This window comes from Kogia breviceps, chromosome 1 (assembly GCF_026419965.1).
Source record: "Kogia breviceps isolate mKogBre1 chromosome 1, mKogBre1 haplotype 1, whole genome shotgun sequence".
NCBI classification, from domain to species: Eukaryota; Metazoa; Chordata; class Mammalia; order Artiodactyla; family Physeteridae; genus Kogia; species Kogia breviceps.
Genome location: NC_081310.1, coordinates 50,166,222 through 50,191,813, shown reverse-complemented (window position 1 = coordinate 50,191,813; position 25,592 = coordinate 50,166,222). Strand labels below are relative to the sequence as shown.

Here is a 25,592-nt window from a genome sequence, read left to right as displayed (position 1 = left end):
ACATTTTAATGGAAACAGTGGATTGAGAAACAGTGGTCATTATTTTTGAGTCCAGAAGTTAATGGCCGTCAAAACATAACCAAAGTTATTGTATTTTGTCATTTATTATGAAGAGATGAGTCTTAACAATTGTTTAGTTTTGAAAGACTTTAATGAAATTGTTGTTAATAGGGTATTTGGCACTAGCATGGTGGAAGAATATGAAGAGATTGCTGATTCCCAGTACCAGTCAGAACGTCAAGAACTATTTGATGAGGACTATGGTAAGTGACTTTAAAACAGTGACAATTTATTTATTATTTTTGCTTTTTAAAATCTAATGGTAATGGGTAAATGTAGGTCACTTAAAAAAATCAATGTGATGGTTGTCTTTAGTTTTTTCCTTGATTTTTACCCTAGTAACTAATTTTTTCTTAAAACTATTTTCTAAAATAATTTTCTGCTTTGTAAATTGAGCTGTTTTCCAAGCTTATCAATCAGTTATATTTGTGACTAGAACTCCCTTCCATAACATCAGTGCTATAAATTATGGTTATATCCCTATGCCAGCCCCCAAAACCTGTTATTCATAAGGCAACTGAAATAGTAGAATTGAAAATTAATTTCTTTGATTCGCCTTTAGCCTCAGAGCAAGCATATTGAGGCCTGAGTTTTTGAGAAACTCCCATGAACCTGCAGAGGTCAGAGAAGGTTTTAGGATACCCTCCATTTCTACTTTATACAGTTCTTGTTTTAAGATATCTTAAACTATAGTCTGAAAAATCTAATTTTTCCCTTCCCTAGTTTTCCCATAAGTGAAGTGAAGACATTTACTAGGGGGTGGTAAACTACATTGAAAGCTTGAATAAAAGTCTTATAAGTGTGATTAAAATTTTGGTAAGCAGTAGAAATATTTTTCTTGGTTTATATCTGTTTGATAAATGGCTTGTGAATTTCATTTTCTTTTTGTGAATGTGTTTTAGATATATAATAAAAATTATAAAATTGTTTTAAATGTCAGCTGACTTTGACAGGATATAATTTGAGCTTTTAAACATATTGGAGATAGTTCTTAGCATAAGTACCTTCATTTTCTCTTTGAACAGATTACCCACTGGATTATAATACTGGGGAGGATAAATCCTCAAAAAATCTTCTTGGTTCTGCTACAAGTGAGTATTTTGGGTTTTGTTAATCACTATAATTAAAGTATTTCTCAACTTTTTTTCCCTGGCATATGTGAACATTTTGTTGTGGTATAGTTTAGGGGGCTCCTACTCTCCCAGTGTTAAACTTTGAGTTGAAATCTAAGAAAATACTTTTGAAAAGTATTTCCATGGAAATAAAATAGGAAGAATATATGAAAACAAAGAAGAGAGGGAAAAATGCAAGCACAAGTTGGTTCTTCTACTAAAATTAAGCAGTTATATTTTTAGGCAAATTCCTTACAGTGAAGAATGGGCTATGAATTTACTTGGGGAAAGAATTATTAAAGAGGTCCTAGACCATATGAGTAAGAGCATCTGGGTAGTCATACTGGATGGGAAAGGAATTCGTTTTAGAGGTGGTACTCATTAGTGAAATCCTACCAAATGAGGATTTGTTAATGTATGGGTATGGTTAGTTTCCTACTTAATTATAAAACATAAAGCCTGTTTCTTATTCATAATAATGATGATTCCCAACCAGTAACAATAATAGCAATAACAATATACTTTTTGTAAACTAAAAAAAACAATGACTAACATACTAGTTGTTTAATTTCTTGTCATGCCAACCTATTATCCGAACTTAGTGGTAGACTCCTTGAAAGACCATTACTGACTGACACTTTAGTTTTACTGTTAGAATGCAGGTAGGTATATTTTATGTTTGCTATCTTTGGTTATTCCTGAAGAATATGGAACTTACTGGAAGGAGTTTTCTTTTTATTTGGAGATTAATAATTGAATTTAATGAAAGTAAGTCTTAGTAAAATAGAAAACTATTTGTGCATTTCTCTTTTAGTTAGTTGAATTGCTTGAATCCCAATCTCACTGTGTACATTGTCCTTACAGCTTTTTAAGATACTCAACCAGTGGTACATATACTTTAGGTAGATATTTGGTTGGCTACAGTATATGGAGTTGAGTCACTTTTCTTTTTTCATCTTTTTTTCCCTTTCTTCCCTTTGTGTCCTCTTCCTCTCCATAGAAGACTGTAGATTTCAGTGGACTTTTTAGGGAATAGGAAGAAGAGTGTTAAAAATACCTACATAAAGGGAATGCTTTTATGTAATATTTAGCCTTGTTACAGATTAGCTCAATATATTTTGTTTTACTCTATTGCTAGTCAACTGACATTTTAGATATTATAGACTACTTTTAAGTAGGTTCCTTAGCTGTATCTAGCTGATGGAAGCATTAAAACAGGTGCCTTATTCACTGCTATGGGGTATAGTTTTTTAGGAGTGAAAAATGATGCTATTTTATTTATCTGGATATTAATATTATTGTTCATGTCCTTAAATTTGTAATAAAAAACTCTATGTTATAGAACAGTCATCATATCATAGCTCAGTAATGCTGACTTAGCTGTGAGGAGGAATTATTATTTTATGGGGTCAGAAAATAGCCCCAGACTAAAAGCTCTCTAGTATCCAATGGTTACTGGGAAGGAAGAGGCGAAGAGGCACCTTCCAGAAGTAATGACTTAGAAGTTTTAGATAAGGGAAAACTGTTGATATTCTTGCTTTTTCTATCTTCCTATGGGATTAACTCCAAGACACCATTAAAACGTTTTCAGTGGAGGACATTTCCCTATTTGTAATCACTTCTCTGACTAATGTATTATTTTAATTAATGAGACATAGAATTTTTTTAGATCCTACTCTTTGGATCTTTTTCCTTGAAGGTGTGTTTCTTGGTAACACATCATTTTTCTTTTTTGTGGCTTTCTAGAAGGACAGTCCATTTACCTTCCAGTGTTCTAGATGTTGAAAGATTTTGTGTAGTGAGATAAGATGGTTGGGGGGATGTCAGCTGAGCCTAAGCATGAAAAATGGGGTTTAAAAAAACCTCTATTTCTTGAAGTTTCAGAACAAGAGAGGCAGTAGTAACTGAGTGATAAGACTGCTGTCATAAAGTTTATAGGCATGACCTAACTCTGCTGTCTTCTATACTTGTATCCTTCTAGTTTTCTCTGAACAGTTAGGACTGGTTTTGAGCCTGACCTAGTTACTGCCTCCAATGTAGTATAACTTTAAGGCGTAAATAACAGTGTGTAATCAGGCCAAAGAGCTAGTCTCTGGCACTGGAATGTCTGAATTTGACTATAATCATCACCACTTTCTAAATTAGCTTGAAATTGGCCAATTTTGCACCTAATTTATTTTCAATATTTATGTAATGTCTCCAGAACAGAATCCTGTGGCTTTAATCTAAAGAGAAACTCTTTTTTTCTTTTCGTTGTTGAGCAATTAGTAGTCATAGGAAATATATGTCACCAGAGTATGTTGCTTCTGATGGGACTTGGTTGTCAAAGAGCATGCATGCTGCATATTTAGACATTGTTGATATTACATAATTTACTGAACTGCCAGAAAGGGAGAAACTACTATTTTAGAGCAGCATTCTTGGCTTTTACATATGCCAGTTCTGGCAGCTCTTCTGCCTGAATCTTTTGTTTACATTCTTGAATCAGAACACTTAAATATTTTATATCACCAGAAATTCTTTGTATCACTCTGCTCTGCTTGTGCTTGGTCATGTGGATCTTCCTGACCACTCTCTACTTTGATATTCTTGCAAGTCTGCCTTTACTCCTATATATGGTCTACATTTTATTAGAATCATCAGATTTGCTAAAGTCCAGGTTTCTGTTTATGTTTCTGTATATGTTTAAGACATAGTATAGTTTTTGTTTTAAGTCAGAGTATTTTTTATTTTTTAAGGTCCTAGAAGGAAAAGAGAATGAAGGTAGGCATGCTCAGTACACATGGGAGGAAGTAGTTTTTTCATCAGTTTGTCTTGTGTTGTAGCATAGGCAGTTTGTTTTCTGTCTCAAAAAGAGCCATTGGTGTGCTGGAGTCTGAATATAACATATTGATATTTGGTCCCTAGGAGAATTTCATCCCTAAAGGAATGGGATGAGATGAATAGTTGCCCAACTCAAAGAGAAAGGAGTTGGCTAATCCATGAGAAATTAAGGACGGGTATCTCGTTTGGCAGTATATTCCAAATTATACTTTTACCCTTTTACCTTTCTGAAGGCTTTTTAGTGGCCAGATTATCATCATGACAAGCAGTCACGTGTTCGGATGCAAAGTGAGAATGGTTAAGAAAATTCACAAAGCTGCTTTCTCTCAAAAGACAAAAGAAAAAGATTGTATTTATCAGTGTTCTGTGAACATAGCAAGATTCTTACTTATAGGTTAGATGGGCTGAGAAAGAAGAAATTTGCCAGATGTTGCTTTTGTTATCAAGTGGCCCCCTGAAGTGATGATAATAATATTTTAAAATGATGGGTAGTATAAATCTTCCTCATTGTAGGTACTAGTATTAAAATTTAGGTTAAAAGGTAATACTCTAAAGCTTCTTTCTCTACACAGATTAATAGATAACAGATATTTAAAAATTGTTAATAATAATACCAGAAAATTTAAATGCAGAAAGTTTGAAATCTGTGGTAAGATTGCCCTTTGAAGCACAAGGGACTTAGAATATAGACTTGGTTACAAAATTTGGGTTCTGTGAAGCCGTCAGTTTTGACTGAACTTCAGCTGTCAGGCTAAGTAGAGGATCACATACTACTATTGCAGTATTGGGTGACATTAAAATTGTATTTATGAGGAAATAACAGAGTTTCCTTTGCTACTTTATCCTGGTTTGTAAGAAAATAGAGTTTCCATTCCTGTTTTTACCTCATGCTGAGGCATCTCTTTAGCCTAAGATCCAAGACTGCTTCTCTGTTTAACAATTTGCCAGGTCAAAGGGCAAGGTTGACCTGTAATCCTAGATATTTAAAAAGCAAATATAAAGCTTTTGTGTGTCAGACTGATGACTGGAAACAAAGTACCACTGCTTGTTGTCTTTCAGACTATAGAATCATAGTTAATGTGAAGATTTAAATTAATAACTGTCTACCAGATATCACTTTTAAAAGTCTAAAATATACTATTTTTACCTGCCATAAAGCATATCTTTACAGTATCAGCTCCAGGTGACAGTGCTTGGCTTGTTCCCAGCCTTCCTGATGTGCTAGCTTTTCCTTCTTTAGATCCTTTTGTACTTCTCAAATCTATGGTTTTCATGAAAGTGTGATGAAAACTCTATGGATCTCTTTTAGGAAAGGAAACTAAAATGGAAAAAACTGATGAGGCTTAATATTAGCCCCTGCTAGATCTTAGTATTTTAATAGGATAAATACTGGTGAATTAACTTCTAATAGAATTTCAGAGATTCGATGGGAGTTGGAAGTTAATTTCCCTTGAAATTACATTATATTACTAGAAGGAAGTCTTCTGTTCCCAGCCAGCTAAGTTTTATGACTTTGACTTCCAATTAATCTGCCCTTGCCCATACTCATCCAGTTCACTAAGGAATTTATGTCATTTATTGGCCATAAAACATTGTTAAAAGTCATCAAATACATGATTCTATGCAGTGTCATTTTGGATTTAAGCATATTACCTACATATTTTATGTTCATAGTTGAAAATAAAGTCTTTCTGCTGCTCTTTGGATAATAATCTTCCCATTTCATTTATTTTTCCCTATGATAGTCACATGTTTAGGAAAATCTTTTATTTCTCCAGGCTTTTTTTTTTTTTTTTTTGTGGTACGCGGGCCTCTCACTGTTGTGGCCTCTCCCGTTGCGGAGCACAGGCTCCCGACGCACAGGCTCAGAGGCCATGGCTCACGGGCCCAGCCGCTCCGCGGCATGTGGGATCTTCCCGGACCCGGGCACGAACCCGTGTCTCCTGCATCGGCAGGCCGATTCTCAACCACTGCGCCACCAGGGAAGCCCGGCTTTTTTGTTTTTGATTTAAACTGTAGAACCCCTTTCTACAGAAAAAAAGACTTCTATAAAATACAAATTTTGGTTGTCACATTTCTTTCCTATCTCAGTACAGGCTATATGTTGAATTATACTTGAATTTTATAATATGCTGAAGGTAGTGTTTGCTAAAAGGTTTGGGGAAGTTTTACAAAAAAGTATAATTAAATTTTAAAAGCCTTCTGAACGTAAAAATTCAGATTTATGCTTAATACTTTTTGCCTGAAATTTGTGTCCTATGTTGGACTTACATAGTAAGGCGAGCAAAAAGGTAATTAGTCCAAAAAATGAAAAAAGACCATTACAAATGGTTTTTAACTATCTGATATTGAGTTATATGAAAATATTTAGGTGTATTGGTATTTTTCTCTGATTGAATTTTGTTTTAGATGCCATTCTAAATATGGTGAATATTGCCGCTAATATTCTGGGAGCAAAAACTGAAGACCTGACAGAAGGTACCTAATCATTTTATGGGTCTTTTAAATATATGATACTCCAGGGATCTTCCTAGTTAGTAAAATTAATTAATAAGCCAAGCAATTTGATTTTTCATTAAGAAATATAGAAACCATTCAGAGGAACTTACCAGTCTTCTATTATTCATTGTTTATTTGAATTTCACAAGTTCTCTTTAATAAATAGGATCCTGTCTATATACAATCATGAATTTGTTTTTTGATTCTTCCCTGCTGTAATGATTTTATCCCTTATCTCTTTCCTGAGGTTTTGGTGCTCTAGAGGTACTTCAAGTATGCTTTTATTTATCAAAGAGCTATTCAATTAAGAAAGCAATTATTTCCTTAAAGAATGTCAGATAAGAATATTATTAGCAAGGAGAAACAATCTTGCCTTTTTTGTTTTCAAAAATACTTCGTCCCAGTTATAAAATAAGTAAGTCATGGGGTTGTAATGTACAACATGGGGAGTACAATATGGTGACAGATGGTAACTAGACTTATTGTGGTGATCATTTTGCAGTGTATACAAATGTCAAATCACTGTGTTGTATACATGAAATGAATATAATATTGTATGTCAAATATACTTCAATTAAAAAAAATTTAGTTCCAAGTGCAAACTTAAAATGACCCATTTATTTCTTCTCATTCTCTTTTAGTAACTCAGGTGTCTTATCAATCATGTAAGATTACACAAAATTCATAGTCATCTTACTTGCTTTAATTATCTGAGAAGCTGAGAAAGAATATGCACTACTTGTAGTTGTGACTTTCTACGATGATTTCTTTCCAAAAGAACTTTGATGGAAAAACCCCACAAAGTCTGCAGTAGTAAACCTATTTGACTTTTTCTTCTCCCTCAAGAAACTAAAGTCCTTTATTTGTTATAGTGAAATATTTTCGTGGTATAGCTTTTTAAAATTAAACTCAACATGGGCATCTTTCTTAAAATAGGAAATAAAAGTATATCTGAGAATGCCACTGCCACAACTGCACCTAAAATGCCTGAATCAGCTCCTGTTTCAACTCCTGTTCCGTCACATGAGTAAGTTATATTGTGATAGTAGAGTTCTATTAAAATGGAAAGCTAAGTATACTTGTACATAAAAAGGTACTTGTAACTTGTGGGAAATGATTATCTATAGAAAGCTCTGGATCATGGGACAGACATTCCACAACCACTTAAAATATCTTTGAGTTGCCTTTTGGGTACTGGGAATTCACTTCACTCCAGACCAAATGTTTGTTGTTTCAATTTTATATGTTACTTTTATTATTTACAATACTTAATCTTTTCCTTGTTGCACATAATTAACCTAACTCTGCAAGTATAAGTTTGAGGACAAATAGTAAAGGTCTTTTTATTCAGTTCAAATTTAAAAGCATTGATTAAGTATCTGCTATGCCTAGAAAGCTATGAAGGGTACCTGAAATACTTAGAGCAGTCATTTTTAAATGATTTGTTTGCCACACAGCATACTCTTACAGTGTTCAGTTTCTGAAATTGAATGATATAGGTCTTTTCCCAGGGTGCAGTGGGCACTTTGGGCAGGGATGTATATATGTAGGTAACATATGAAATAACCTCATTTGGTCCTTTCTACCAGAGGTGATTAAGGTTTGTCAGTACCTCAACTTCTGATCTATAATAGATAGGCTCATTAATGATTTGGGTTATTGGGACAATAATTGGGATAATTTGGATATAGTTATTACAAATGTAACTTCCTTATATTTCGTTGGCTATACTCCCTGTAAACTTTGACAGCCCTTTCTCTCAGAGGAACTCTACTTAATGTGATAAGATATTTGAACAAGAAGCAGTTAGTTCAAGGTTATAACTAATGAAACCTCCAGTGGGTGTGCTTCAAGCTGTAATTCCTAAGTACTATCTTAATTAAAAAATGAGATTTTTGTACTTTGAAGCACAGCGTCAAATTTGTATTTTCCTGTATTAATCCTGAAAGTGACTAAAGATATTTATTGGGTGATCAGAGTGAAATATATAGCATTATGTGCTACTGATTCCTAGAAGGTCCTAAGAAATCTCTTTGGGATAGAGATTCTTGGTGTTTCTAGTTAGGTGGAGCTGTCCCGGTTTTGTAACTAAATTCTTTAGTTAATAACATATATCAATAGTATGTCTTATTTTTCAAAACTAAATGAAATTAATTTCATTTTACACATATATACACACATACACACATACATACATATACACATTCACCCCTCATACATATGTATGAATATTTGTTGAAAGGTATCACATCAAGCTAATGTAGCAGTTTTTGCTTTTCTATATTAGAGTTTTTTAGTAGATATTCTTGCATAATTGTTTGTTTCTTTACTTAATGTTTCTTCATGTATGTTTGTCTTAAATTCTTTTTGATGGTTATATGGCAGTCCTCTGAAGAAAATAAAAGAATCCATGATAGGGTATCACTCTTAAAGTTATTATGAAATAATGATTTATTTTCTTTTCCCAGGTTTGAGTTTTTTAAAGTGTAACTCTGATTAGGGTGTGTGTGTATATATATATATATATATATATATATATATATAGTATATAACTTAATTTTTACCAGATTAGTTCAATTTAGTTTTCCCTCCCCTTCAGACATTCCTCCTTTTTATTGTTATAATTTATTTGGTAGATAATAAGCAGTATACCACCTGAGTATGTAAGAAATGTTGTATAGTGACTATATATTGATATCTGTATCTATATCATCTATTTAGGGAAGCATAGCCTAATTATGTTTTAGTTTAGTCCATTTACTATTTTATTATCAACAAGATGAAAGTCCAGCTTTTAAATATTGTCTTTTTTATTCCTACTTTTGCTATTGTGATATTAGGCTTTGTTTGAAGACATTTCCTGGCATTCTTAGTAGTATTTCACAGTAGGAAAATTTGTATATGAAGGGGTTTTTTTGGTATTGAAATTACTTTGTTTTCTCAAATTATACCTTTGGTGCTGCAAGGGCTGCACCCAGAAATTCATTATGTTTATCTTGGAAGGGACCACAGACATTATAATTTATAACACTGTTCCCACCAGCTCCATTTCCCACTCTTCCTACCCTGCACACATACTCCAGAGCCCAAAGATAGGACTGAGTTAGTGGCACTACTAGTTTATTATTAGTCAGGATTTTCATTAAAATGGTTAAGTATTTAGCTTTCAACAAATGAAAGTTAGCCTAGGTGATACTGAGATTATTTGGGGGGAGTGGGGATATGTTTCTTCTCCCTTTGCAGATAATTGTTTGTGTGTGTGTGTGTGTGTGTGTGTGTGTGTGTAATGCCATGTTGAAATTCCTCAAATCATCCATAGAGAAATAATCTCTGAGAAATCTGCAGTTGACCCTTGAATAACATGGGTTTGAACTGCACGGATCCACTTATACATGGCATTTTTTCATTAGTAAATACTACAGTACAGATGATCTTGGTTTATTGAATCTGTGGATGAGGAACCATGGATATAGAGGAACTGTGGATATGGAGGGCTGTATATAAGTTATACTGCATGGATGCTGGCAATTCTAACTCTCCACGTACAGTTCAAGGGTCAACAGTAGTTGCCTTTTTTTTTTTTTTTTTTGTGGTACGCGGGCCTCTCACCGTTGTGGCCTCTCCCATTGCGGAGCACAGGCTCCGGACGTGCAGGCTCAGTGGCCATGGCTCACGGGCCCAGCCGCTCCGCGGCATGTGGGATCCTCCCAGACCGGGGCACGAACCTGTGTCCCCTGCATCGGCAGGCGGACTCTCAACCACTGCGCCACCAGGGAAGCCCCAGTAGTTGCCTTTTGAAAGTAGGATATTCAAGCACAAAGTGCGTTCATAATAAGAGTCCTGCCTTCTGGTTCTAGCTCTGCGACCAGCTCTGGGTAGCTCAATTTCTGATATAAGGGGTGATGAGGCTTGTAATATTGGTGAATATTTATGGGAGGAAAGTTACATGAAACGTTCAGTAAATGGAAATATTCACATACAAATAACTTTAAACAGAGTTTAAAGAAAAACTTGATTTGGTAAATATGGTGATTTGAATTATCTGGCTGGTCACTTGATAAATTATCTGTTACCATTTCTGAATAATACTCTTTTTATAATGAAAGTGATTTGAAGGGAAATAATTCATCCAAAGTAAATTGAGTGTTTTCTGTATTTCCAGCCTTCCTTTTATCTTATGTATGATACATTTATTTTCCTTAAACATAATTATGGATGTGTATTTCTAGGTTTGTAACTACTGAAGGACTTGTACATGACACAGAGCCATCATCACCAGATACTACAAAAGAGGGTCCCATTGTACAACTAGTTCAAGAAGAGGAAGAGGAGGCAAGTCCTTCTACAGTGACCCTTCTGGGTAGTGGTGAACAAGAGGATGAAACATCACCTTGGTTTGAGTCAGAGACACAGATATTTTGCAGTGAACTGACCACAGTTTGTTGTATTTCTAGTTTTTCGGAATACATATATAAATGGTGTTCAGTTAGAGTTGCTCATTATCGGCAACGCAGCAGAACTGCTATGAGTAAAGAAAAAGAGTATCTTGTGTCAGCTCAATCACCATTAGTACTTCCTGAAGAATCAGTAGATGTTTCAGTATTGCAACCTCCAGGTGGAGAACCAGACAGTAAGAGTAAGGAAAAGAAAGCTGAAACTATTGTTCTAGGTGACTTAAGTAGTGTGCACCTGGGAGGTTTGATTAATCACACTTTAGATGCAGTTGAACTTGAACCAAGCCATCCTCAAACTCTTTCTCAGTCTATTCTCTTGGATGTTACTCCAGAAATCAATTCAGTATCTAAAATAGAAGTATCTGAGCCTATTAAATATGAGGCAGGGCATACACCATCACAAGTGATTCCCCAAGAGAGTTCTGTTGAGGTTGATAATGAAACAGAAAAAAGGTCTGAGAGTTTTAGTTCTATAGAGAAACCAACTGTGATCTATGAAACAAAAAAACTTGATGAAGTAATGGATAATATTGTAAAAGAAGACTCCATGCAAATTATCACAAAGTTATCCGAAACGATAGTGTCACCTGTAAACACAGCTACTGTGCCAGACAATGAAGATGGGGAAGCCAAAATGAACATAGCTGACACACCAAAGCAAATTTTGACTCCTGTTGTGGATTCTTCATTACCTGAAGCAAAAGAGGAAGAACAGTCTCCAGAAGATGCCCTTTTAAGAGGGTTACAGAGGACAGCTACAGATTTTTATGCTGAATTGCAAAATTCTTCAGATCTAGGATATGCAAATGGAAATCTTGTACATGGATCAAACCAAAAGGAATCAGTATTTATGAGACTTAATAACCGTATTAAAGCCTTAGAAGTTAACATGTCTCTCAGTGGTCGCTATCTGGAGGAACTTAGCCAAAGGTGAGCTTTATTATGAATTAGCACAATCCACTTTGCACAGTGAGTTAAGTAGCAAAGTATAATCTGTGATTAGAGAAGGAGAAGATTTAGTTAGCTCATGGTATAATAGTAATAAGCACCATTTCAGCTGGAGAGAGAAAGTTATTTGGATGTTGATCAGTGATCTTAAGAATTGATTTCCTTTTCTAGAAGTATTACTAAGTGACTATTATTAGGCTGATAACAAGTTTGAATTATTTATAATCAGTTTCTCCTTTCTTCTGTTGCTTAACTTTAGCCACTTTTGCTGTTTGATTCCCAGAGCACTCATGGGAAAAATTAGTCTATAGACTTTAAAGCTCTATGTGGAACTTGACCAGATATTATTTAAGAGTTTAAATAGTGAAGATTAGGAAAATGCCAGAGGCCATGCCAGTTTGCTTATGCAGTGATGAAGATCTCAGACACGGTTCTCCACTTTTTAAGCCTATTTACTTTTTATTTTGATTCCTTAAGTATCCAGTGTCCTTAGGGCTTTTCCAACATTTTGTAACTACCTAGGCACTCAATGCCCAGAATTTCTGAAATGCTACCTTTTTGTAATCTTCTTAAATTAAAATGCTGCTAATGAAATGTCACTAAGGTCATCATTATATCCTAAAAGGGGTTTCTCCTTAATTCATACATATAATTTATTGGCAAATTTTCTGTGGGTGTGTGTGCATGCCTACATCATACCTGTTCTTGCCTCTCCCTACCCCCACCCTATTTGCCCCACTAAAGGAACCACAGAAATCACTAATAAATCTTTCTTTAATTGAGATGTAATTGACATATAACATTGTATTAGTTTCAGGTGTATAACATAATGATTTGATATTTATATATATTGCTAAATGATTACCACAATAAGTCTGGTTAATATTATCACCACATACAACTTTTCTTTTTTCCTTGTGGTAAGAAATTTTAAGATCTACTCTGTTAGCAACTTTCAAATATACAATCCAATATTATCAACTATTGTCAACATGCTGTACATTATATTCCTGTTACTTACTCATTTAAAGTTTTACCTTTTGACCTACTTCACCAGTTTTGCCCACCCCCACCCCCTGCCTTTCAATCACCAATCTGTTGTCTGTATCTATGAGTTCAAGATTTGTTTTCCTTTTATTTAGATTCCACATGTAAGTGAGATCATATGATATTCGTCCTTCTCTGTCTAACTTACTTCACTTAGCGTAATCCCCTCAAGGTCCATCCATGTTGTTGCAAATGGCAAGACTTCATTCTTTTTTATGGTGGAATAATATTCCTTGGTATACACGTACCACATTTTTCTTTAGCTATTCTTCTATTGATGGATACTTAGTTTGCTTCCAGGTCATGACTATTGTATATAATGCTGCATTGAACATGGGGGTGCAGATATCTTTTCAAGTTAGTGTTTTTTTCCTTCAGATAAATACTCAAAAGTGGAATTGCTAAATCATACGGCAATTCTATTTTTGATTTTTTGAGAAACCTCCATACTGTTTTTCATAGTGGCTGCACCAATTTACATTCCCACCAACAGTGTACAAGGGTTCCCTTTCCTCTGTATCCTCGCCAATATGTTATTTTTTCTGTTTTTGATAATAGCAATTTTAACAGATGTGAGGTGATAACTCATTGTGATTTTGATTTGCATGTCCCTGATGACTAATGATGTTGAGCATCTTTTCATCTTTTACCTGTTAGCCATCTATCTGTTTTCTTTGGAAAAATATCTATTGAGATTCTCTGCCAATTTTCTTTTTTTAATGTTTTATTTATTTTTGGCTGCATTGGGTCTTTGTTGCTACACGCGGGCCTGCTCTAGTTGTGGCGAGCAGAGCTACACTTCGTTGCGGTGCACGGGCTTCTCCTTGCAGTGGCTTCTCTTGTTGCGGAGCACGGGCTCTAGGTGTGTGGGCTCAGTAGTTGCAAGCACACGGGCCCTAGAGTGCACGGGCTTCAGTAGTTGTGGTGTGTGGGCTCTAGAGCGCAGGCCTCTAAGGTAGCCTTTTCATTAAGTTCATTGTTTCTTTTGCTTTTTAAGAAGCTTTTCAGTTTGATGTAGTCCCACTTGGTTTTTTTGCATTTATTGCCTTTGCTTTTGGTGTTACATCCAAAAAACATTTCCAAGACTCATGTCAAGGAGCTTACCGCCTGTGTTTTCTTTTAGGAGTTCTGTTGTTTTAGGTTTTACGTGCAAGTCTTTAATACATTTTGAGTTAATTTTTGTGTATGGTATAAGATAGGATTCCAGTTTCATTTTGTTGCATGTGGCTGTTCAGTTTTCCCAGCACCATTTATTGAAGTGACTTTCCCCATTGTATATTCATGGGTCCTTTGTCATAAATTATTGACTATATATGTGAGTAGTAAATCTTTTATAGCAGTGAGGAACATAGAATTGATGTTCAAGTAGCAAATACCTCAAGGGACCTCTTTATTTTACCTTTGTAAGTTTTTCTGTATTGCACAGGGTTCAGTAAGAGTCATTTTCAGAAATATGGATTTATCTTATATATTGAAATCAAACGTGTGTTTCCAGTAATAAATTAATAAATAAGAAATTAAAACCAATTTAAATCAATTCTTATTCCATAGGTACCGAAAACAAATGGAAGAAATGCAAAAGGCTTTCAATAAGACAATAGTAAAACTTCAGAATACTTCAAGAATAGCAGAGGAGCAGGTTGGTCATCTTCATATCTTATTTACTTTTTATATAAATTTCCATTGAATTTTATAGGCTCTCTCTGGTAAGAAGGATAAGTAATGTTGGTTCACTTTTTCCCCGATAGCTGATGATTAAGCTGTAATATGATGTTTTCTAGCTGTTAGCATCAGTATCTGCTCAAGAGAAAATTTTCTTGAGCATTATTTGTATTACATTTCAAGATTTGTATGTATGTGTATGTGTGTAGAAGTGCAGTGGACTTTTTGACAACTTTGTTAAACTCTAAAATCATTTGTGGTTTTCTGTGTAGACAGTTTTATTGGTTGCAAATAAACAGCTCTATTTCTTTTTAATCCTTATACCTTTTTATTTCTTTTTTCCTCTTATCTCTTGCCTAGAGCTGTACAGTGATGCAATAGGACTGATAGTGGCCATTCCCCTGTCTTGCTGATTTTAAGGGATTGATTTCAGTATTACAGCATTAAATTCAATGTTCATTAATAAGTTTTTATAGTGTGTTACCATCATGAAGAAATTTTATATTTAACTTTTCTAAAAGGTTATTTGGGACTAAGTGAAGGTGAGGTGAGGTGAGGAGGCCCCAGGTTGCAGAGTTTAGTTGCATCTTACTCCCAGTTTGTGACACGTTATAATTGTGGTTCCACACAAAGATTTTCCCTACCCCTTTTTTTTTTTTCTAAAATTGAGGTTTGAAAGCTGTTTACATATTCTTAGTATGAGTCCTTTATCAGAGACAGGCTTTGCAAATATTTTCTCCTAGTCCATTACTTGTTTTGTCATTCTCTTAAACATATCTTTTGAAGAGCAGAATTTAATTCGTTGAAGCCCAATTTACCTGTTTTCTCTTTGCCTAACCCAAAGTCACAGAGATTGTTTTCCTCTGTTTTCTTTTAGAATTTGCATAGTTTCAGTTTTACATTTGGTTTATGATCCATTTTAATTTTTATGTGTTACAGAGTATGGATCAAAGTTCTTATTTTGTGAGGGAGGGGATTGAGAAACATGAATATTCCTTTCTTCCAGCATCATTTGTGGAAAGGACTATCTTTTCTCCACTGGATTTCCTTTGCCCCATTTTTTTTTTTTTTTTTTTTTTTTTGGTATGCGGGCCTCTCACTGCTGTGGCCTCTCCCGTTGCGGAGCACAGACTCCAGATGCACAGGCTCAGTGGCCATGGCTCACGGGCCCAGCCGCTCCGCAGCATGTGGCATCTTCCCGGACCGGGGCACGAACCTGTGTCCCCTGCATCAGCAGGCGGACTCTCAACCACTGCGCCACCAGGGAAGCCCTCCTTTGCACTTTTGATGAAAATCAATTCACCATATACATGTGGATTTGTTTCTGGAATTCTCTTCTGTTTTGTTCATCTATGTCTGTCTTTTTGCTTATACTGCACTGTTGTGATTACTGTAGCTTTACAGGAACTCTTGAAATCAGGTAGGGTGAATCCTCCAACTTTGCACTTGTCCAAAATTGTTTTGGCTAATCTGGATTTGACTAATACAGATTTTAGAATCAGCTTGCCATTTGCTACCAAAAACAAACAAACAAAAACCTGTTTGGATCTTGATTGGGTTTGTGTTGAACTTATAGATCAATTTGGAGAATTGACATGTTAATAGTATTAAGTCCTCTGACCCATGAACACAGTATTTATTTAGTTCTTCATTAGCATTTTCCCTTTATATTTTCTTTATATTTAACATCTATGCTTTATGAAAGACTTGTTTAAGTACTTTTAAATAATCTTGTGTATCATTAACACTATTGGAAGTAAATCTTGATTAGAAGTGTTAACCAATTTAATAACTGTAATAACTTGTCCTTTAAAACTGTCTAGAATTTCTCAGTGTTTGTCAAAAGTGAGTCAAACAGTTTAATGAATCACATTCAGCATTTAAAAATATGAAGTAGGATAGAAAGTACCACAGTGGATCACAGTGAGGGAAGTAAGTGAAACTTCTTGTTACAGTTTTAAATATCTGCCTACTCACCCCCACATACACAGTGGAGACTTAAAGATTATTTAAATCTAAATTTGAAAAACTTAGGTTTAGAATAATAAATGGTTATATAGCTATTTTCTAAATTAGAGTATTAGAGTATTAAGATTTCCTTGACTTCTTTCTGCCCTCTTTTCCTTCTTCCTAAATTCACTAGTTAGTTGAAATTTTCAGTGTAGTCTACCTAACATAGGTTCATGACCATGAATATATTGCATAAGTCTCTAAAATATGCATGCAAGTGATATTTTAAATAAAGACATGTCTGTTGATTATAAAAGTTTCTAAAATTCAGAGCTGGAAAGATGGGTGTTTTTGATGAATTTCTTTTCACTGGTTGACTAGAGGATCTGTTGTAGTTTTTTGACTATGTGACATCCTAAGTTCCATCCTAATATGCTGTGAAATAGAACTTTTAAAACCTTCTTGGTATGAGCCTGCTTGATATCCAGAAACATTCTTCAAAAATTTTTCAACGTGTTTTTGTATCGACTGCTTTGGTTTAAAAAAAAAAAAGCATAATTGACAAAGTGACTATTTTGCATATAGCTGGTTATATACTGATTTATACATATGGAGCCCATATTAACTTGAAACGCAGTTTATTGGCATCTGTTAGACGATATTCTACATGGCAGCAGTGAATGGCAAAAGGTTTTTTGGTTTTTGGGTTTTTTTGGGCTCAGGGCAGGGGAGGAAGGTTGAATAGTCTTAGATTCTTGAGGTGTTCTATGTTTTTTTAAAAAATTTCTGGTCCAAGTTTACAGTATTCATTCATTAAGAGCTTCCTATTAATATGTCCCCCCCACCCTGAGGAATTTAACAGTTTTTCCAGATATTTTACTTGAATTTATAATGCAGTTAAAGTACACATGAAACACAAAGGAAAATAATATTTATTTCCTCCTTTATTATAGGATCAGCGGCAAACTGAAGCCATCCAGTTGCTACAAGCACAACTGACCAACATGACACAGCTTGTTTCAAATTTATCAACAACAGTAGCAGAATTAAAACATGAGGTAATTGTTATTGATGGTATTGTAGGAAACGGTGTCATAAAGGCAGGCTTCGTATCTAAGAACTTTAATTGAAGAGGATTGTCATTTATAAAGAACTTTTTCAGAACACCAGAATGTGACATTTTAAAGTTTTGGAAATATATTAATTATCATAATCTTTTGGAAAACACGGCTTTCATAGTTTAGGTCTTAACCTAAATTACAGTTATAAAGCAATTCTGTTAGGCCTTTTGTAAACCATTGGTAGTTGCAATAGATACTTCATTTTCAGTTCAAATAGGCTTATTAATTGCTTAATGAAACAAATTTTTCATTGATTTAAGCAGTATTTATTGAGCTGCCAGTGTGTGTGAAGCATGAGCTGTCCAGTTCTAGGTTGAGGCATACAGCAGTGAAGAGTCCCTAGCCTCACAGGGCCCTCTCACCTGGGGGAGAGAGGGAATACATACAGTAAATATATATGAAGGACAGTGAGGTAGAGAGTGAAACTTGTGTGTGTGGACTGGTGGTGCTTTAAGTGTTGCTGCTTTAGCTACAGTGATGTTGGAAGGCTTGCCTGAGGAGGTGGCCTTAGAACTGAGTGCTCAAGAGGAGTTAGCATCCACACAGAGCCTGGGGTCAGAACATACCTGTTAGTAGCAGAAGTAGGGCAAAGGGCCTGTGACTAGAAACAGTGTAATGTGTTTGGGGTCAGAAAGAAAGCTGGTGTGGCTGGAGCAGAGTGAATGACAGAAGTAAGGATAAGAAATGAGTTTAGGAAACTGGCAGAGACCTGGTCATGTAGGCCTTTGTAGGCAATATAGAGTTTGAATTTTATTCTAATCACTGCAAGTCATTGGAAAGTATTCAGTAAAGAAGTAACATGGATCATCTCATTGAAAACACTTTGAGAAACTCCCTGTTTGTTGCTCTACAGAGAATTGCCTCTTAGAGACAAGAGGGAAGTGGGGAGGAAACCAGTTAAGGAGGCGATTGCAGTAGCCTGGGTGAGGTGATGTTGGCTTGGACTAGGATTTTAGAAGTGGAGAACATTGTGAAGTTGCTGAATTCAGGATATATATATATATATTTATTTATTTATTTACTTACTTACTTTACTTACTTACTTACTTACTTACTTACACTTACTTACTTACTTACTTACTTACTTACTTACTTACTAACTAACTAACTAACTAACTAACTAACTATGTAAAAGGCCCAGGATATATTTTAGAGGTAGAAAGACAAGCCTTGCTGAAAGATTGGATGTGGGACCTGAGGAATTAAGGGTGATCCCCAGGCTTAAATCACTGGGCAGTTGGTGGTTTAGTTTTGTAAGGTGGGAAAGATAGGTAAGAGCATGATTGTTTTTTTTTTTCTCACCAAGGAGAAGATAGTACAAATGAAAAAATGGAACATATGTGGCAAAATGTTAATGATTGGAAAACATGTTAATGGTGAAAGGCATATTATATTCATTGTATTATACTATTTTTAAAACTTTTCCATAGGTTTGAAAATTTTTAAAGAATGGAGGGGGGGGAGAAGAAAAAGTAAAACATTGCCTTTGTAGTACATTTTCAAAGAGCATGCCCTGCATTTATAGTTTTGAAGCACTCTGAAAAAAAAAGTTTAAAATGATTTGTCCTTTGAGCTTTAGATCCCATTGTATTTTTTTCTAATATGGTTTTCAAATTATTATTATTATTAAGCCCTCTTCTCATCTCAGGTTTCAGATCGACAAAGCTATCTTGTCATATCTTTGGTTCTCTGTGTTGTCTTGGGACTGATGCTTTGTATGCAGCGTTGTCGAAACACTTCTCAATTTGATGGAGATTATATTTCAAAACTTCCTAAAAGTAACCAGTATCCAAGCCCTAAAAGGTAAGTCAGCATTATATTTCAGTTTTCCTCTTATTTTTATTTTTTGGCCACGCTGCACAGCATGTGGGATCTTACTTCCCCGACCAGGGATCAAACCCATGCCCCTTGCATTGGAAGCACGGTGTCTTAACCACTGGACCGCCAGGGAAGTCCAGTTCCTCTTATACTTTTGAGAAATTTGAGCAAATAAAGGATACTGAGATAATTTCTTTCCCTGTATGATTATCTTGAAACCAAAATGTTAAAAACAACATTGGAACTAGTGAGATGGTCCTATGCATGCCTGGAAGGTTCTATAGAGTCTAATAGAGAAAACACTGATAGTAAGTGCATAAAAACCCTTGAAATGGTTGTGAAAGATGCTTCAATGTGGAATTTAAAGGGGGAGGAGGAGAATAGGTATTCTAATACAACACCTTTTAGAGAATGATCCTTAAATTTTTTTTACATGTGTTATCAATAACTGGAGTGTTACTTTAGAGGTTAGTCCTGTGTGACATGTACAGTTCTCTAGTGTCTGTCTAGCCCCAACTACAGAGTAAATTACATGTATTTTACTCATTGTGCCCAATGTTGTTTTTTTCTTAATGTTAGGTGTTTCTCTTCCTATGATGATATGAGTTTGAAAAGGAGAACTTCATTCCCACTCATCAGATCCAAGTCTCTACAATTAACTGGGAAAGAAGGTAGATTTTTGTGGCTATGTAATATGTGTATAGAAATGTGAATCTAGCTTCCTTCTAGCAGAAGCATAATGTCAATGTTGTGTTAGAGACCATCTGCAACAGAACAGTGGGTATAAGTAGCCTTTGTTTGTGCGGTGTCAAAGCCAGTTTACCATTTCCATGCTTTAAATCTATCTTTGTTCCTAAAAGCCCAGAGGGTGGGGTGGGGGGCTTAGTGCAATTAGCCATTGGTAGCCTTATTTGCACATGCTCCTGTTTAGAAGTATTTCTTTTTAGAAAGGGGTGTTTGAGAAAGTTCAGCAAATATGGAAAACCTGAATGGGCTCCCATAGTATCCTGTGCTTATCTGCCTTCTCTTCCTGTACAGGTAGGACCCCTTTTGTCTCTAGTTTAGGTCTGTGAGGCACCTTCCAAAAAATAAATCAGGTTTTTCTCTTTTTCATAGCCCAGGGTCTATAATAGTATTCCATTGTCTAACACTTAATGCATACTTAAATTTAAATGAATGGGTGTGTACTGAGTGGTTGTTTTCCTGTATCAGTACTTTTTATAATTAGTACTGTAATTAGTGCTTATTGAGAGACTTATCTTCATAACAATATTAAAATAACCAAATTAATTATATATTTCAACTAGTGCTTTCTTAATAATCATTGGATTCTTTTTCTTTAGGATTTAGTAACTGAGCAGCATGTTTCAATTGATTCAATCATTTAAGCAATCATTCCTGAGATTCTCTGGTTTACTGTTATCACAAAACTTTACAGACTTAATCCATTACATGTGTGTTTACTTACGACTAGTAAATTTCATCCTAGTTCCTGCCTTTTTCTTTCTATTTTTTTCTTCTTTTGGCTGATATGTCTTTTTATAACTGAGTCTTTTAAATGAAGTATAACTTGTACAGGAAAGTGTACTTATCATATGTGAATCTTGGTGGATTTTCACAAACTGAAAATCCCTGTGTGACCAACACCCAGATTAAGAAGCAAAACATTATCCAGCACCCCAGAAACTTCCTTGTGCTCTACACTGCCCATCCCCTCTCAGTATAGCCACTACATATTTTGATATTGTGAGATTCACCATGTCATTGAGTATCGTTGTAGTTTGTTTACTCTTATTCCTGTATAGTATTCTATTATACAAACATACAATACATTATTCACTTACATTGGATTATTTCAGTTTGAGGCTATTACATATCTTTTGGCAAACACATGAACACACATCTGTTGGGTATATACCTAGAAATGGGATTGCTGGATCATAAGATATTGTGTATATTCCACCTTAGTAAATACTGCCACACAGTTTTGCAGAGTGTTGTATGAATTTGCCCTCCCATCAGCTCTTTTTGAGAGTTCCATTTGTTCCATATCCCTATTAATATTTAGTATTGTTGGTCTTTTAGCCATTGTGGTGGGTGTATGTGCATTACTTATGTGAGCTGTGTTCATGTGATTAGGAAATATGTTGAGATGTTTTTCCTTCTCAGAATTTCTAGTCTCATTTTAAATTAGTTGAAATCCTATTTTACTATTTCTTTTCTCTATTTCACTCTTCAAAGCCAGATAGAATAGCCTTTTTTTTTGTACCTGATAATAGAATTACTTCTGTTTTAAACAACTGTGTCATCTTGGTTCACCTTTACAGTTACAAAAGTTGAGTACAGTAGGCAGGAAGCTGGCTTTAATTCTGATTCCATTGTTTGTTAATTCATTTATTTCTTCTCCTGTTTGAATTAAATCTCTTCTTAAGGCATTTTTTATAGTCTACTTTGATTTTAGCCATCCTGTACTTGCCTTATTTTTAATTCTAAGCTCAGTGAGAAGGGTCCATGTCTTATTTTGTTTTCTTACTGTAGTGAAAGGCATGTAAAATTTACCATCTTGAAATTTAATTTGCTCTTAAAAATTTACTTTTTAAGTGTATAGTTCAGTAATGTTAAGTATATTCACAATGATGTGAAACAGATCTCCAGGACTTTTCCATTTTGTAAATCTGAAAGTCTATATCCATTAAACCAATCCCTTTTTTCCTCTCCTCCCAGCCCCTGGTAACCTTTGTTGTTTTTTCTGTTTCTGTGAATTTGAATATTTTGATAAATAATATGATTCCTCTTATGAGTTGTCTTTCTCTGACTGGCTTATTTCATTTAGCATAGTGTCCTCAAGTTTCATCCATGTTGTAGCATGTGACAGGATTTTCTTCTTAAGACTGAATAATATTCTGTTGTACAGATATAATCATGTTTTGTTTATTCATCTGTTGATGGGCATTTGGGTTGCTTCTACCTCTTGGCTATTGTGAAATAATGCTGCTGTGAACATGAGTGTGCAAATAAATCTTTAAGACCTTGCTTTCAGTTCTTCTGGATATATAGTTGACCCTTGAACAGTGCTGGAGTTAGGGGCACTGAGTCTCTGTGCAGTTGAAAATCCATGTATAATTTATAGTTGACCCTCCATATCCGTGGTTCCTCCGTATCTGAGGTTCTGGATCCACAGATTCAGCCAACCACATATTGTGTAGTACTATAGTATTTACTGTTGAAAAAAATCCATGTTTAAGTTGACTCATGCAGTTCAAATCCATGTTGTTCAAGGGTCAGCTATGTACTCAAATGGGATTGCTGGATCATATGGTAGTTCTATTTTTTGAAGAAACTTTACAGTGTTTGTCATAGTGGTTGCACCATTTTACAGTTCCACCCACAGTGCACAATGGTTCCAGATTTCTCCACATCCTCACCAGTACTTGTTTTCTATTTTGATAGTAGCCATCCTAATGGATGTGAGATGTTATTTCATTTTGCTTTTGATTTGTGTTTCTCTGATGATTAGTGATGTTGAGCATCTTTTCATGTGCTTGTTGGCCATTTGTAAATCATCTTTGAAAAAATGTCTATTCAAGTCCTTTGCTCATTTTTAAATCAGGTTATTTTTTTATTGTTTAATTGTCAGAGTTCTATATATTCTGGATATCAGTCCCTTATCAGATACATGATTTACAGCTATGTTCTCCCATTTTGTAGGTTGCGTTTTCACTCTGTTGATTGTGTCCTTTGATGGACAAAAATTTTTTAAGTTTGATGTAGTCTCATTTGTCTATTTTTGCTTTTGTTGCTTGTACTTTAAATGTCACATCCAAGAATTCATTGCCAATGATTTCAAGAAATCAAGGCCAATGTCATGAGGTTTTCCTTCTGTGTTTTCTTCTAGGAATTTTATAGTTTTAGGTTTTATGTTTAGGTTCTTAATCCATTTTCAGTTAATTTTTGTATATGATGTAAGAGAAGGGTTCAACTTCATTCTTTTGCATGTGGATATCCAGTTTTCCCAGCACTGTTTGTTGAAGAGAGCATTCATTCCCCACTGAGTGGTCTTGCCACCCTTGTTGAAGATTATTTGACCATTTGTGAGAGGATTTATTTCTGGGCTCTTTTTTTTTTAATTATTATTCCATTGGTCTGTATGTCTCTTTATACCAGTACCACACTGTTTTGATTACTGTAACTTTGTAATGTGTTTTGAAATCAGGCAGTGTGAGTCCTCTGTTTTTATTTTTTTTTAATTGTTTTGCCTATTTAAGATCACTTGGGATTTGATATGAATTTTAGGATGCATTTCAGCAAAAGAATGCTATTAGGATTTTGATAGGGATTATGCTTAATCTATAGATCATTTTGGTAGTATGGACATCTTGACAATATGAAGTCCTCCAGTCATGAACGTGAGATGTCTTTCCATTTTTTTGTACCTTTAATTTCTTTCATCAGTGTTTTGTAGTTTATACTTTGATTTACGTCTCTCACTTTTGTTGACCAGCCAGGTGGACCAAAATTGTTTTGATTTTTGTAAGACATTTTTATTATAAAATAAGTGAAATACAAAAAAGTACACAAAACTGAAATGTACAACATGCAAAGTAATTATAAAGTGAACACCTGTGTAACTAACACCCAGATCAAGAAATAGAACAAGGCCAGCACTTTTGGTATTGCTCCTGTAGAGGTAGCTATCTTGACTTTTGAAATAGTCATATTCTTCATTTTCTTAATAGTTTTACCATCAGTGTTTGGATTCCTCAACAATATAATTTGATTTTTGCCTGGTTTTGAGCTTTTGATAAACGGAATCATACCATATATACTCTTTTTGTCTTCTTTCTTTCAGCATTCTATTTGTAAGGTTCATATACATGATTATACTTCATTTTCAATATTGTATAGTATTTCAGTAACTGACTAAATCACAATGTAGTTATCCATTGTACTGTGTTGTTTACAGTTTGGGGCTATTACAGATAATGCTGCTGTAAACATTTCCCTTTGTTTGTATACCGGCACATAGTTGCATGAGTTTCTCTAGGAATATTACCTAGATGTAAAATTGCTGGGTTGTAGGGTATGCTTCTCTACAAGTTATAAGATAATGGCAAACTTTTCCAAAGTGGTCATATCAGTTTATTCTTCCACCAGTACCATGAGAATTCCCATTATTCTATGTTTTTACCAGCACGCACTTAGAATTGTCAAATTTTAAAGTGTTTAACCTCATTGCGGTTGTAATTTGCATTACCTGATTAGTAGTGGGGCTGAGCATGTTTACTTATGCCATTTATTCATTTGACTTTCCTGGGCATTGGGTTGTTTCTGTCTTTCATACTGGTTTATAGTTATTTTTAAGATTTGGATTCTAATTGTTAGTTGGTTAAATGTTGCAGATATCTTATTTCATATAGATAATCTATTTCACTTTTGAGACAACCTATTTTACATGGATTCTTTTTTTTTTTAATATTTATTTATTTCTGGCTGCATTGGGTCTTATTTGTGGCACATGGGATCTTTTGTGGCTGCGCACAGGCTTTGTCTAGTTGCAGCAAGCATGCTCTTCGTTGTAGTGTGTGGGCTTCTCATTGTGGTGGCTTCTCTTGTTGCAGAGCACGGGCTCTAGGCACGCAGGCTTCAGTAGTTGCAGCACACGGGCTCAGTAGTTGTGGTGCATGGGCTTAGTTGCTCCACGGCAGGTGGGATCTTCCCGGACCAGGGCTCGAACCCGTGTCCCCTGCATTGGCAGGCGGATTTTTAACCACTGCACCACCAGGGAAATCCCACAAGTCCCCTTTCAAGTCACACTATACTACTTTCCAGGTAGTATGAATATTTTATAATAACAAAATATTCCTAATTCCTCCCTTCAATCCCTTATATCATTTCTGTCATTCTTTTTACTTCTATATAAACATGTATAGTTATATAAGCATACCCAGATACGTTGTTGCTATTATTGTTTTGAACAAGTTATTATGTTATGGATTAAGAATAAGAAAAGTTTTTATCTTACCTTCACTTACTTGTTCTCTGATGCTCTTTTTTAATGCAGATCGGAGTTTCTGACCTGTATTATTTTCCTTTCTGCA

General features: G+C 34.9%; 1 protein-coding gene across 4 annotated transcripts in view; it reads left to right on the top strand.

The window, feature by feature from the left end:
- The window catches only part of SUCO (SUN domain containing ossification factor), an 82,812-nt gene that overhangs the window by 50,924 nt on the left and 6,296 nt on the right, over positions 1 to 25,592 (top strand). For all 4 annotated transcript variants that reach the window (XR_009338243.2, XR_010840219.1, XM_059079534.2 and 1 more), the window contains exons 14-22: positions 172 to 263; positions 1,086 to 1,151; positions 6,405 to 6,473; positions 7,431 to 7,521; positions 10,724 to 11,878; positions 14,495 to 14,582; positions 17,509 to 17,613; positions 19,325 to 19,479; positions 20,074 to 20,165. Coding sequence is in view for 2 of the 4 variants with exons in the window: in XM_059079534.2 (XP_058935517.1) it covers positions 172 to 263; positions 1,086 to 1,151; positions 6,405 to 6,473; positions 7,431 to 7,521; positions 10,724 to 11,878; positions 14,495 to 14,582; positions 17,509 to 17,613; positions 19,325 to 19,479; positions 20,074 to 20,165 (1,913 nt within the window). In the remaining 2 variants the exon portion in view is untranslated. The remainder of the gene's footprint in view (positions 1 to 171; positions 264 to 1,085; positions 1,152 to 6,404; positions 6,474 to 7,430; positions 7,522 to 10,723; positions 11,879 to 14,494; positions 14,583 to 17,508; positions 17,614 to 19,324; positions 19,480 to 20,073; positions 20,166 to 25,592) is intronic.